At 42.1% G+C, this 13,643-nt stretch overlaps 2 protein-coding genes across 3 annotated transcripts in view; one reads left to right on the top strand and one right to left on the bottom strand.

Annotated features, from left to right (window-relative positions):
• LOC107694567 (uncharacterized protein C16orf45 homolog) lies at positions 1–4,452 on the bottom strand. Its single transcript, XM_016494264.1, has 5 exons — positions 4,229–4,452; positions 2,905–3,029; positions 1,613–1,727; positions 1,472–1,533; positions 1–1,059 (listed from the first exon to the last, which is right to left on the bottom strand). Exons 1-5 carry the CDS (start codon positions 4,450–4,452, stop codon positions 947–949), a joined length of 639 nt encoding a protein of 212 aa, XP_016349750.1. The 3' UTR covers positions 1–946.
• Positions 4,453–8,733: 4,281 nt separating this feature from the next.
• The window catches only part of mbd5 (methyl-CpG binding domain protein 5), a 16,735-nt gene continuing 11,825 nt past the window's right edge, over positions 8,734–13,643 (top strand). The window contains exons 1-3 of one of the 2 annotated variants that reach the window (XM_016494271.1): positions 8,734–9,027; positions 11,762–12,270; positions 12,739–12,841. In XM_016494271.1, coding sequence (XP_016349757.1) covers positions 12,164–12,270; positions 12,739–12,841 — 210 coding nt within the window. In that variant the 5' untranslated portion in view covers positions 8,734–9,027; positions 11,762–12,163. Of the gene's footprint in view, positions 9,028–11,761; positions 12,271–12,467; positions 12,842–13,643 lie in introns of those variants that run through there. The other variant, XM_016494270.1, reaches the window with a different exon arrangement.

Raw genomic sequence — 13,643 nt, 5'->3', positions numbered from 1 at the left:
CAGACTGCAGGAAGATACTTTATTTGCTGATGTTCTGCTTCATTCAGATTCAATTTATGTCTAATTATTTCTGATCATCAGGCCTGTTTAAATACCACTACATTTCAAAAGGCAAAGAAATGCTATAACTAGGTAGGTTGTTTTGTTGATGAATTTGTATTACGTATGTGGTTAATTGTGACTGTAAATTTTTGTAAATGTGGAATTTTATTGTAATTGTTGTATTTATAATGCAGTGCCAGTGAACCTGTTACCAGGAGTGAAGTTTGTGCTTTACATCAAGGACCACAATGGAAATAAGTTTTGTTTTAAACTTTGTGTTATCTTTGACGAATAGAGTGTATTCACTACTTTTTTTGTCAAATAAACATAACATAACTCCAAACATAGTTTGCATGTTTATGCACATTTATCACTGACATGGTTGTGTTGATCCACTTCTGTGTTCATGAACAGAAAAAGAGTAACAAAACCCCAAACCCCAGAATCATTTTCAGACCTTTTAGGGGAATATTTGGTGAACTGTCCATGAAATATGAGGAATTCAGTCATAATTACGGAGTGACAGATTTTTACAAAGGCTCGTGATGTCTAAGATGAAGTGTCTGTAAACTGATGAGCCTCTAACATCCACAGGATTGTGACACGTGTTTAAAAACTCACAACAGTGTTATTTAACATTTCCTAACTAAGATTCTGTTTGATGTGATTCTGTTGTGGTGTGAGCGATTCTTCGTGACTCGTATCGTTAGGCTGAAGAATAAACAAACTCTTCTCTCTGAGCTGGGTTTTGTGTTTTGTGTGGATGTTTCGGGCTCCTGAGCTCCTCCTGAGTCACTGACATGCTGCAGAATCACAGAGGAGCTGAATGTCTTTCTAATGCTCAGTCAACAGACTTATATTCATCAAATTCAGGTATGATTTGCTTTGGGGAATCTCGAGATCTTCACATGATGACGCACTGAGTGGCTCCGCAGCAGTCCTTAATGAGGGCCGCGCTGCTCTTGCTGATGGAGGGTTTGTTGGCTGGAGGTTCAGTCGTTCTGGGCTTCGGAGCTCCTGCGGAGAGAAACCGCCGCTGCGTTGTAACATAAAATCATCTCAACTTTAACCCGTTTGCCACTGACCTCCAAAAAAAACAAAAAAGTCCAATGGTTGTCAGGAAACCAATCAGATGATGTGCTGCTATGTGAACGAGCCAGTATGAAAATCAGAACAAGACTGAAGAGAGAGACTACAGAGTTACAGTCACTGGGACTTTTTTCTGTTCTGAGCTCAAATATACATTTAGTTTCATCACTTTGTTCAGTGTTTACTGTGTGCACTTCATGCATGTTACCTAGCAACAGCCCAAACGTGACGCAGTGTGCACCGCCTGTCGTGTCATGAGTCGTGTGACAGAAACAGCACAGATCTCTCCCATAGAGGAATAAGAAACATGCACGTGAGAGACGGCTGTGAAAACTCTTACTCTGTGTAACGCTGAGCTTCTGTTGGAGGAACTCAGCCATCTCTTTATCTTCCTCCTGCTCCCTGATAGACAGAGACAACCAGAGAAATCTCACAGAAACTTTCATAAAGTCAATTTGATGACAAATGTCATCTCTTTCACCTCAGACGCTCGACCTCAGCATCATCCACCAGGAAATCTCTCTTCTGCACCAGCTGATGAATCTCCTGGATTAACTTCTCTTCTCTCTGACGATGTTTCTTAGTCTTCTCTGCATCTGTGCGTTAGATGAAAACACATGAATCCAATCTGAGACGTAACGCAGCAGTGTCTCAGGTCATATAAGCCTCACTCCATCCTTTGGCCGCTCACTCGCCTCTCGTTGGCTGGGTTTCCACTGAACTATTTTTATTACAAATGAATATGTGCTTATCAGTTACTGAATGGTTCATGCTGAGGTGGATTTTCTTTGGTTTCATATAATGACATGTAATCTATGTAGTTGATGAAAACGCACAATGTTTCGCATTCACTTTAGTTGAATTTGTCTAAACTGTTACATGACGGCAAGCCTGCATTCACGTGTGTGTGTGTGTCTGTCTGTGTAAGAGAGAGAGAGAGTGTGTGTGTGTGTGTGTGTGTGTGTGTGTGTGTGTGTACACACATGGCTTGGGGCTCTGGCAGAGAAAAATCTCTTACTCATGGAAGTAGGTCATAGCCTCCTGCTCAGTTAAGCAGTGAGGGATCGGAGTGAAGTGTTGAGTTGCAATGAAGTCCGATTAGGGACTCTCTAAAAAGTTACGCTGGAGGCTGAAAGCACTTGGGCTGGAAATGAGATATTAGGATTAGGGTATTATGAGGAGATATAGGCTGTTTTGAAGAAGATATTTTGACCATATAATAAGAACTGGCCTAGTAATTAGTAGATCCGCACAGATACACCTAAAGATTTTTTGCAGAATAATAGTGCCTGTCATTCAGTCCCAGTTTCTGCTTTCAAGTTCTACACATCATCTCGTTTTTCCTTATTTATTTGCATTTTAAATACATGTTGTTCAACAGAAAATTTTAATATTTTTGGTCTTTATGATTCAGCTACCAGTTAGAGTGTAGTAGAGGTGACTGAGGGCAGTTATTTAATCAAAAACAGATTTTGAAAGTCAGATTTTTGTCTTCTGCTGCCTGAATATCTGTTGTCTTGAATCCATAGTAATATCTATCTAATAACTTGGTTGTTGGTTAGACGTTAACATGAATGACAGATGCTAACACTGTTGCTGACAGCTACCATACCAGATTTTATCATGGCTTTAAAGTTTTGAGCAATTGTATCTCTGCTTACATTATGAAATAAAAATGTATAACTGAATTGAAAAAAAAAAATCTTTAAAATGTGCAAGAGAGAGAGAGAGAGAGAGTGTGTGTGTGTGTGTGTGTGTGTGTGTGTCAGTCACCTGGGACTGCCACTATTTTCCTCAGCTCCTGCTTCAGCTTCATAATGTCTTTGCAGAGCTGAATATCATCCATCCTGAGAAGAACATGAAAGAAAACCAGTCGCTCAGATTCCGCCATTCCAGAACTATGAATTTTAAAGAGGAAAATTGAGGAGAATCTCAGCGTTTCATTCTGAACACATGCAGTAAAGTGTGTGTGTGTGAGAGTGTGAGTGTGTGTGTGTTATCACGTGTCTTCATCGAGTCTCAGTGTGTGTGAATCAGTGTTTTGGTGTTTTTTATTGCATGTATGAAGTCAGTTCTGCTCAGGTTCACACAGGTGGAGATATTTAGTAATTCTGTTCATCTTTCTTGTGGCTATTATAAAGCTGATTATGACACAATATATTCTGATCTGACCCGCTATGATCTTAAAGAGGTCAGAGGTCATTGACATTAGGAACCATTGATTATGAATTCTAAACAGTCAATCACTTCCTCTATTTTGGGATAATTTTCATTCAGACAGCGATATGACATTCTAAAATTCAGTAATACATCCAGTAACAGAAACATCCGACTGTCTTTTTCTTCGTCAGCTCAACAGAGTCACAGATGTATGCATCCATGTACAAATGTTATGTTAAAAAAAAGAAAATAATATCGAGGTGGAACAAAATTGGAAAAATTAATTTGGTAAAAGAGTATGTCTTGATACTGTAGAAATAATATTGTTACTGCTTGCATGATAATATCAGTTGTGTCAACTGAAGGGTACGTGGAAATAAAACGACTGGGTTAAATAGTTCTGTAAAGGCAAAATAAAAGCGCTGTAATGTAAAGCTGAACTCTGTGCTGTGATTGGTCAGACACACAGCGGGTGTTTCTCCAACTTCAGGCACTTTAGTGTCTCAGAGGCTGAACTTCTTTTTTGTTATATAAAGGTCACTATTACATGTTCTCTGTTTGTTTGGACTTTTATGTTGTAGTTCTTGTTTCTTGGTTTCCTGTGTTGGGTTTTGTAGTCCTTTGTAGCTTTATTAATGATTCTTGTTATCTCGTTAGTCTGTCTGAATGATTAACCCTTGTGTTTCCCATGTTTGTTGGTCATCTGTACGTGTTCCGGTTGCCTGTGTTACCTGGTCCTTGTTTTGCTCTTCTTATTAAAAATCCCACATCTCCTGCTGCCATCCTTTGCTTCCCGTGTTACAGAACAACTGGCTGCACATGATCTATCGTCTTTCTCTGCCAGGATGATCGTTCCCTCGAGGACCACATTCGTGAGTTTCTCCTATCACACACACTTCCAATTCTCTGATCATTCTTTACTGCTCTGGACTCAAACCCAACTTTGCAGTGACGTCCTCGAGGGAACGAACTCTTCAGCAAAGCTTCCCAGTGGAAGAGGTCGGAGCCTGGTCCACAGAACTCACAGCCGGGCCGGTCCCGGTCTCTGGTGGTCTTGGAGGTCTGTCCATCATCAGCTGTGCTTGCTGATGTTTGTCTGCTACAGCTCTCTCTGTGCTCTCTGGCCCGGCTGCACTGTGGTGGTCTTCTGCTGCTCCTCATTGATCCTGACCCTTCGTGCTCTCCGCTCCATCTGCCTCCTGGACTCTTCTGTTTATTCAGCATCTGTGGCTCTGTTTCATGTTCCCTGGACTTTCAGTCACATTAAAACTATCCTGGACACTTTAAAGATCTTCCCGATTACTAGAAAGCTGAAGTCAGCTGAGTTTGATCAGGTTTGGAACTAAACTCTGAGCTGAGAAGCCTTGTTCTACAAAACTGATAATTTATTGTGAAATGTTTTCTCTCTGTCTCAAAATGTTTATTTAATACCACCATAAAGGGCAATATTTCCATTAATGCCACTAAAAGTTTTTAGTATTAATTTTACCAGAACAGCAACAGCGTTACTGAAGCGCTTGAGATGAAATGTGAGGCATGGGTTGTTTGAAGAAGCACATCAAAAATCATTTTATTACAAAATGTTGCACAAGTTCACCTGCTGGTATAATTCTTGGTTTAATAAATGTAATTACTATCCAAGACAGACAGATCAAAGCTTGACTTAATTATTACTAAAATTAGTAATAAAAGAATAGGAATATAATTTAACGGCTGAAAGAATTAAAAACCAGTATTGAAAGCTGTTTCAATACTTCAATGTATTATAACTGACAGGATAAGACTCCAGTTAACATGTCATTTCCACCACAGGATGCTATTAAACATTAACATATGTTGTATCATAAAAATGTCAAAATAAATAAATAAATCGTGTTCTGTCCACAGCTGGACATTGTCAGTGGACAGGTTAAATAAAGCAGTGAACATGTGAAAAGAGCTGAAGAAACACACAAGCATGCTTTAAATGAAAGGGTCACTTAAATAAATACACTGATGAGCCTCAAAAACACGAGAGCACAGCTGAATCATATCTGATAACATCAGTATCGCGTCTGATAACAACACTGCAATCATATCTAATAATAAGACTAATATCGCATTGACAATAATAGCATGTGTGATAACAACTGAAATCATATACGGCCTAATATCACGTCTGATAATAAGAGTGAACCCATATGCGATCATAAGACTAGTAAGATATCGGTCTGTCACCTTTGTCTCTGCTCCGGTTTGTCTCCTGCAGCGCGCCGTAGGTTTTCTTCATCCCTTCGCTTTCAGAAATGGCTTTCTTTAACTCCATAGCAAATGTTGATGTCACAGATCTCGGATTCCGTTGATTTTGTCGCGTTCTCGTCGCTGTAATCACGCTGATCTGCGCTCATCCGCGGAACCGAACAACATTATGACGGAATGAAGCTGCGTGACGTCACCGTGATGAGGGATGCAGGGCGCATGCGCACAAAGGATGAGAAAGCGATGATTAATCTGCATTTTATAGCCTACTGTTGCCTGAGTCTGACAGACAGTCGGATAGTTGTTTCTAAATATCTTAACCAGTGGCATAATAATAATCATACTAGTTGTTATTGATTAGTAAGCCTGTGAGTCTGATTGTTATTTTTGAGAACATGGCTTCATTTCAGACTCCGCGTTCAGAATCAGCTGCTTCGCTCGTGTGAACGGCTCCTTTAAATAAAATAAAGTTAAATAACTAAAGTTCATGGATGTTGCTTGAGTGAGAAAGTTGGAAAAAGGACAGCACTGCAGGATTTGGAAACCTCTATCCGACTGTCAGATTTAGACAACACTTCATATGCATATATGATTCGTTAATAAACTGATCACGAACCTTACAGTAAGTGATCATTTCACATTACTCATCAACAATAATCATTACTGTTACACAATTAACAGTACTAAAGTTAAATAAGTGTTGCGCTCAGTTTAGTTCATGACAACTGTCTGTTATATTCTAAAGTCCAACCCATTAAATAATCTGAAACAAATGCCTGGAAGTTATTTTTAACATGGTTTTATTCTGTTAACATATAATTTACAGTAAATACAGACTACAGTAATATTTCTCCCATATCTGTAGGTGATTCATTCATTTGAATTAAGAAAAAATTATGAAGATATTCAAGATATTTACAGTTTGCTAAAAAAGCACCAACCAATTAAATACATTTTAAATATTTTCATCCCACTGGAATTGCTGTAGCGTGCAAATCGAAAAAAAGTGCCTTAAGATGGATGAAAATAGATTACTAAAAGTAGAAAAATATATGTTTGAAACAAGAATTAGCTGCTTTATGCTCAAGTATATGGGAAATACTAGTATTAAAACAAACGCAAAACAGGTTGGCATAGATGTGTTTATAAGGTAGCTTGCAGGCAAAAACTAAGCATCAAATACAAAGTCAAACAGCTACAGAAATGTGGCACGTGAGCAGATTTCAGCAAACACTTAACTTAAGAAAACTCTCAGTGATCATTCATAGTTAATTGTGAAGGCTAAACCTGCCATACTTCCAGAGAGAATAACCCGTCAAACACACATACACTACATGCATTTATTAGCACAATAACTGTATTCATATCCCAGGAACTGTGTGAATGACTCAGAAACAAACAATACCAACATAACAGGAAGAATTAAATATGATTGATTTCTTAAAAAAAAAAAAAAGGCTTTAGTTTTTTTACAACAGCAAACTAAAAAAAAGAGGAAAACTGCATCTGCAGCAAGTACAGACTGGCCACAAATAATCTCAGGATGTTTTGCAAACGGGACAGTGTTTTAAACACTGGAGAAAACCCGAAACAGACTGAAGGAGTATAGAATAGAGATGTGAAGGAGCATCATTCAGCCCTGTCCTTTCCTGAGATCCTTTCCCAGTCCAGAGCCGTCTCCAGAAGCAGAGGAACGGGGCCCAGATGAAGATGATCAGCGGAGGAACCAGAGCCAAGTTCAGGAACTGTGTGTCATGAGAACAAACCGTCGCTTCATTCAGATCACAGACAACAGCCAACATCTGCACGCGTGTCATGTGCTGCTGCTGAGATTGACCTGCACGCCAGTCCCGTCTGCACAAAGAAACAAACACAAGACTGAAATCTGATGGATGTGACTGAGGCTGTGCTGCTGCCTCATAAATCTGAGATTTTCCAGTACGACAGGAGCCCTAGATCTGTTCAGTCTGTGAACATCAGCTCAGACTCACCTTTACTTCTCCCTCCAGTGCTGCAGAATCTGCTCTCTGCCCTGCATGAAGCTCACACCTGCGCTCGTCTCATCAGTCAAACAGAGACTCACCTGAGCTCACCTGTGTAACGTTAGGAGGCGCTGATGGCGAGCGTTACCGGGGCTACCAGAGTTGCCATGAAAACTGAACGCGACCACGGCGACATTTCTCGTGTGAGTCCAGTCCACTCGTTCTTTACGCGACAAGCGCTGGTGGACGAGATCTCCGCCCGCGTCACGGGAAGCGTCTGGCGGGCGTTAACAGCGCGTCGCGCATCTCAGCTGTCCTATCAGGCCCTTCATGAGCGGCTGATGCTCACGACAACGATCCGCGAACAGTTCAAAATGATATATGCATCGATTCTCAACGCTGCTACATGACCCGTGTATTCCTATGATCACTGTTCTGTCGGTGTGACGCGCATGCGCAGACGCAGATCCTCCCAATCGCCCCGCCCACTGAACGGAGGGTCCGAGCGCTCGTGCTCCGCGCATCTGAACGAGGATTTCAACAAAGAAAGACTGAACGTCCAAACGAATAAACACTTAACATTGCAGAAAGGCTGGACTTTATCGTGACCCACTAGTTTCTTAGCATGAGATCAGAGAGTATTTTTATTTCGAACTTTCTACTGCTATATTACAATTTACTTTACACTTTACTTTATATTACACTTTACATCGCCTCCTGATGTTTTTGTTTCAAGAAATAAATAAGTAGAAAGCAAGCACATGCGTTTGTTCTTCTTTTTGAGTCATTCTGTTTCAGCAAGTTTCTGAAAACTTCTTACAAATGATTTTCTATTAGTGTAATAAAGGTGTATTAATGTAATAATTAAAACTGTTATAGTCACATGTCTATAGAAGCTCATTCAGAACCTGAGATCATTGTGTTCTTATTCCTGCAGTCACTAGAGTACTTTTACTAGCTATTAATTTATTTGCATTTGACCGTTTCTGTACATATTTGATCATGTCTGGAATACAAATGAAAAGGACATTGACTCAGCTGTACATTAACTTCTTTATATTCAGCGACGTTTTCAAATAAACCCTATTTCTGTCTTAATGTGCGACGTTTGGTGTTTTCTGCTGAATATTTGCACGTATGAATCGCGTTCTGATGAAATATTTCTGAACTCTGTCGGCTGCACGACCTGTGTCCCGTCATGCCCCGGTGCATTGTGGTCGCTGTCAGGGGCGCATGCGCACAGCGGAGTTCCATCTTTCCATCCCGAGCGCAGAAGAGCAGCGGATGTGTTGATGCTTTTGGCCGTTTTGTTTTGATTTTTAAACGCTCAGAGTCGCTGCGAAACAAACCCGAGCGGACGCGTCCTCCGTTATTATCCTCCCGGGAGCTTCCAGCCGACAGAAATGCGGCGTGTGGCGGGTGTTATGAGGTAGATCGAGTCGCTGCTGCTGCGCTTCGGCCGCGGAGACACATCTGAGAGAATCCGCTGCAGGAGAGTTCCGGCCCGCGCGAGCAGGTACGTGCTGAGCTTGTGTGCGCCCGAGTGTGTTTGTTGCGCGTGTGTTGTTTAGGTTAGCAGTTAGCTGTGTGTGTGTGTCTCTCTCCCTCTCTCTCTCTCTCTCTCTCTCTGTGTGTGTGTGTGTGTGTGTGTGTGTGTGTGCGTGCGCTGGGATTCACCCGCAGCCATAATGAGCCCAGAGCTTCATCCTGAACCGAACCGAGCCTCGCTTTAGCGGCGGATCAGCAGCTCGTTTATCTGCTCTGGGTTTGTGTTGGCGTTATGAAATGCAGAAATGAGTGATTGTGAACGTGATAGAGCTGATGTCTGTCACCATACACACGAACACTCGAGTGTGAGCAGCACATTTATCTGACACTTACGGTTTGACCAGTTTGATCAATCATCTTCTGGAGTGATCAGATCAGAAACTCACATTATTGTTCTGTCGGTTTGACTGTCACTCATAAATCAGTCAGAATACATCGGTCAGCAGCTTAACACAGGATCCATAACTACCAGCCAGCGGGTCAATGTGACAGGCATGATGGGAATGATCTTATGAAGGGACATTTTTATCCTGTCATGTTATTGACAGGTGGGCAGCACCTGGAGTGTGTGACACACTCACACAGACACACTCACACAGACACACACACACACAGACACAGACTCACACTCACACAGACACACACACACACACTCACACACACACACACTCACACACACACACACTCACACACACACACACTCACACACACACACACTCACACACACACACACTCACACACACACACACTCACACACACACACACTCACACACACACACACTCACACACACACACACTCACACACACACACACTCACACACACACACACTCACACACACACACACTCACACACACACACACTCACACACACACACACTCACACACACACACACTCACACACACACACACTCACACACACACACACTCACACACACACACACTCACACACACACACACACACACACACGCACGCACACGCACTCACTCACACGCACACTCACTCACTCACAGACTCACGCACACTCACACGCACACACATGCGCACACACACGCGCACACACTCTCACACACGCGCACACACACACACACACACACACACTCTCACACACACACACACACACTCTCTCACACACACACACTCACTCACTCACTCACACTCACTTACAGACACAGACACACACACACACATCACTCATGAAGTGATCAGGCTGTTCCTGCTGTCGTTTCACTTGTGAATAGTTGCAGTGGTTTGTGAGCTGATGTCGTGTTGATGTTGTTTTATCAGCAAACAATGCAGTCGATGACCTCTGACCTCTTTAAGGTCACGGCGGGGCAGAACACCTGGACTCCTGTGTGTGCGATCACACTGTAACGTTTGGTGTTCTTGTCATTCATTTGCAGTGTGTGTCTGTGTGTGTGTGTGTGTGTGTGTGTGTGTGTGTGAGTGAGTGAGTGAGAGTGTGTGTGTATTTGTGTGTGTGTGTACGCGTGCGCGGCGCATTCAGTCCTGTAGTGAGTCAGCAGCACTGTGACAGTGATCTCAGTCTTTGCTGGTCTTCTTATAGTCCGGCCTTGTCTCTGTCAGTCCAGCTGTGAGGTCTGAGTGATCTGGACTCACACCTGTTCACACTGCTGGCGCTCTGGAGTGAATTCAGATCTCATACACTCACCTAAGCCAGCCCAGAATGCCCAACGTCTCAGTTATTGATGTTTGTGCTTCAGAATAGAAGAGCTCTGATTAAAATCACTGTTTACAAGATGAGATTCATTCATTCATCCATGATTTCAACATGACTTTTCTTGAAATCGTGCTGAAATATAGAGTGCGTTATGAACCCATGCTGACGCGTTCACATTATAAAGGTCTGCTGAGCAGCATCTGCATGCTCTGATTTCATCTTTTATAAATGGAGCAGTGCTGACCAATCAGGGCTCACCTGTATGTTATTTAGTGGATATATATGTGCAGGTCACTGTACAGTGATGGACTGAAGAGCGTTTGATGATTCTCCTTTGGTTGATTGAGTCATTCACTGTATAAAGTACATCAAAACAATACGATAAAATACTTAATGAAGTAAATAACAGTGACTGAAGTTTATTGTAGTGTCTATCTTTCCTTTAATTTACAATTAATTTAATGAGAAACCAGAAAGACCAGGTGATTTGCATCTCTGCAGGAAAGGACAAATATTTCTGATTTTGATAAAAATGGTGTGTGTGTCGAGTTCTTCAGAGCCCCTCGTGTCTTTACTGGACTCACTGGACGCAGATCGTTCTCCTGTGTGTGATGTGTCTGTATTCTCTATGCGAATGATTTGATGACTGATTGATTATTAGCATGTCTGCTAAAGTAATTCTGCATGCTAGTTTGATTTACTGTTTTTTCATGAGACGTTAGAATTAAACATTTGACCAGAGGACACTTTGTTCCTGGCAGTTTCATTCTGACGTCTCGAGGGTGTGACTTACAGCAGCATTAGGGTGAAATCTTCATCTTTATGGCATTTACTGCATTATGTGTTGAGCAGCTGCGTATTGTAGTTTTTGTATAATAAGGGTTTGCCGTGAATGACACGTGTTTGCGTCAGAGCGACTGTAAAGAAGACTAATGACTCGAGGCGTTTGTGGACGAAAGCTGCGATCTCGACTCCCGTATTTCCAGAAGTGGGCAGATTATAATATTCTCTTTTTCTCTTTAGGAACCATGAGTTTGCGAGAGCTGCATCTGAATGGTCCATGATGAGCAGTGCGTCTGCAGATCGTGAGGTGCGCTGTCTGCTGTGAACACGCCACGCCTGACCCTCGGCCTGCTGGGAGCTGCAACGCTTTCCATGTGTTTATTTGAGGTGCTTTTATGTCCAGATCAGAAGCGCTTTCAGACTCTTTTCTCATGGCTTTGATTGCTCAGACACTAGCGGCGGAGTTCCTGTCTGCATCGAGTGGCAAAGTAATGCGGCCCTTTCTCTGGGCTGCGCTGTGAGCGTCTCGCTGCGGTCCTGTTTTGCTCGTCTTCTCTCTTCTGAGCGTCAGAATGAGACATTGTGTCGGGACAGAGAAGAGCGTGTGATCTCTCACCAGCAGTTTTGCACTGATCCAGAAAAATGAATGGAGGAAAAGAGAGGGAGGGTGCTGAGGGCAGAGGTCAGCTCGCCCAGGTGCCCATCGGCTGGCAGCGCAAGGTGGCGGCCTCGGGGGTCCTGTATATCAGGTATGGACCTGCTCTGTCTGAACATGCATTGCCAGGGTCCACATTCATTCCTGCTGAAATTAACCATCCATACACATTTCCTAACAGCCGTGAATCACGATTTTGCATTATTTGTATTAAAAATATATTTTCGTCGATGTGACAGCATCATTTATGAGGTTCGGTGAAACTGCAGCTGACACAAAAACGCTAAGACGCGTTGTGATTTGGTCCTGTTCTCATATCGATGGCTTAATCTGAGCCACTGCAAAAAAGTAGGGAGAAAAAATGCATTCTAGATCAACATCATATGTTCATTGTGTTGGTTCTGATCCTGACAAGTTACCTGCCCAAAGCTAACGAACCTCTTCTGGAGTGTTCCGGTGGGCAGCATGCCATTTCACGTAGTTCTGCATACACAGCATTTATGTGTAGAAAGGGTCTAACATTATTTTACTGTAATTGTGATCCTTTGGTGTGTGTGTTTAGTCCGAGTGGATCAGTGCTGTCCTGTCTCGAGCAGCTGAAGTCGTACCTGCTGACCGATGGCACGTGTAAGTGTGGTCTGGAGTGTCCTCTCGTCCTCCACAAGGTCAGTACTCAGACGTAATGCTGCCCATTTCACACAATCTGGACATCTTTCCAAAAGCCACATTGCACATCGTCATTGATGATAAATCACTGTGCTGTATTTTATTGTGAGATCTTTCCTCTACCTGTGTTCGTTCAGAGGAGCCTGCAGCTGTTCGATTATAACCGTCACGTATCACATGTGCTCCAACTGAACTAAAACACAGCATTGTACCTGAGAAAATTTCAATATGCATTTTTGTCGTCTGTTTAAAATCAGAACGAGCGATGGCAACGAATCACTCTTTTGAATCTGAATTGCCTGAATTGTAGTAATTGTGTAATTCAGTTCAATTCATTCAGATGTTCTCTTAATGAACCATTACGACTTTAGTCATTAAAAAAATCAGATACTTAAGAAACACAGAGAACAAAAAGAGTGCCATCAAAATAAAGCACAAGTCTTTTTTTTATTTATTTGAAAGGTAACTGAAACTTCAGCTAGTGCTGTATCATGAAAACATGGTGCTGTTCAGGCTGAAAGTGTTGTTATATCCTCCTGCGGACTGATTTCCTCTGTGTGCGTTTGCTGTGTTTTATACTGTTTTTTTATTCTGCAATGCATTTTGACAGAGTTTTTTTGAGTATGAAAGTGACTACCGGTATTATGTTGTTCCATGATATGGATTTTGCTATACCGTGGATACCGTTATATATTCATGAATTCAAATTTTGCATTTATATAGTTTTGTTCAATTTGGTACGCTTTGCAAATTTTAACACAAATGACGATAAAGAGTCGAGGCTGAACGTTTTTGTCCTCT

The sequence above is a fragment of the Sinocyclocheilus anshuiensis genome, unplaced genomic scaffold (assembly GCF_001515605.1).
Source record: "Sinocyclocheilus anshuiensis isolate Anshui unplaced genomic scaffold, SAMN03320099.WGS_v1.1 scaffold2668, whole genome shotgun sequence".
Taxonomy (NCBI): domain Eukaryota; kingdom Metazoa; phylum Chordata; class Actinopteri; order Cypriniformes; family Cyprinidae; genus Sinocyclocheilus; species Sinocyclocheilus anshuiensis.
Note: the sequence above shows the minus strand (reverse complement) of the source record. Positions and strands in the feature narration are given on the sequence as shown.

Coding starts and splice junctions, on each gene's coding strand:
- LOC107694567 (XM_016494264.1), bottom strand. CDS start 4,452: ATGAGGAGCAGCAGAAGACCACCACAGTGCAGCCGGGCCAGAGAGCAC. Junction 1,728..2,904: donor GAAAATAGTGGCAGTCCCAG/GTGACTGACACA, acceptor TCTAACGCACAG/ATGCAGAGAAGACTAAGAAA. Junction 1,060..1,471: donor GAAGCTCAGCGTTACACAGA/GTAAGAGTTTTC, acceptor TTCTCTCCGCAG/GAGCTCCGAAGCCCAGAACG.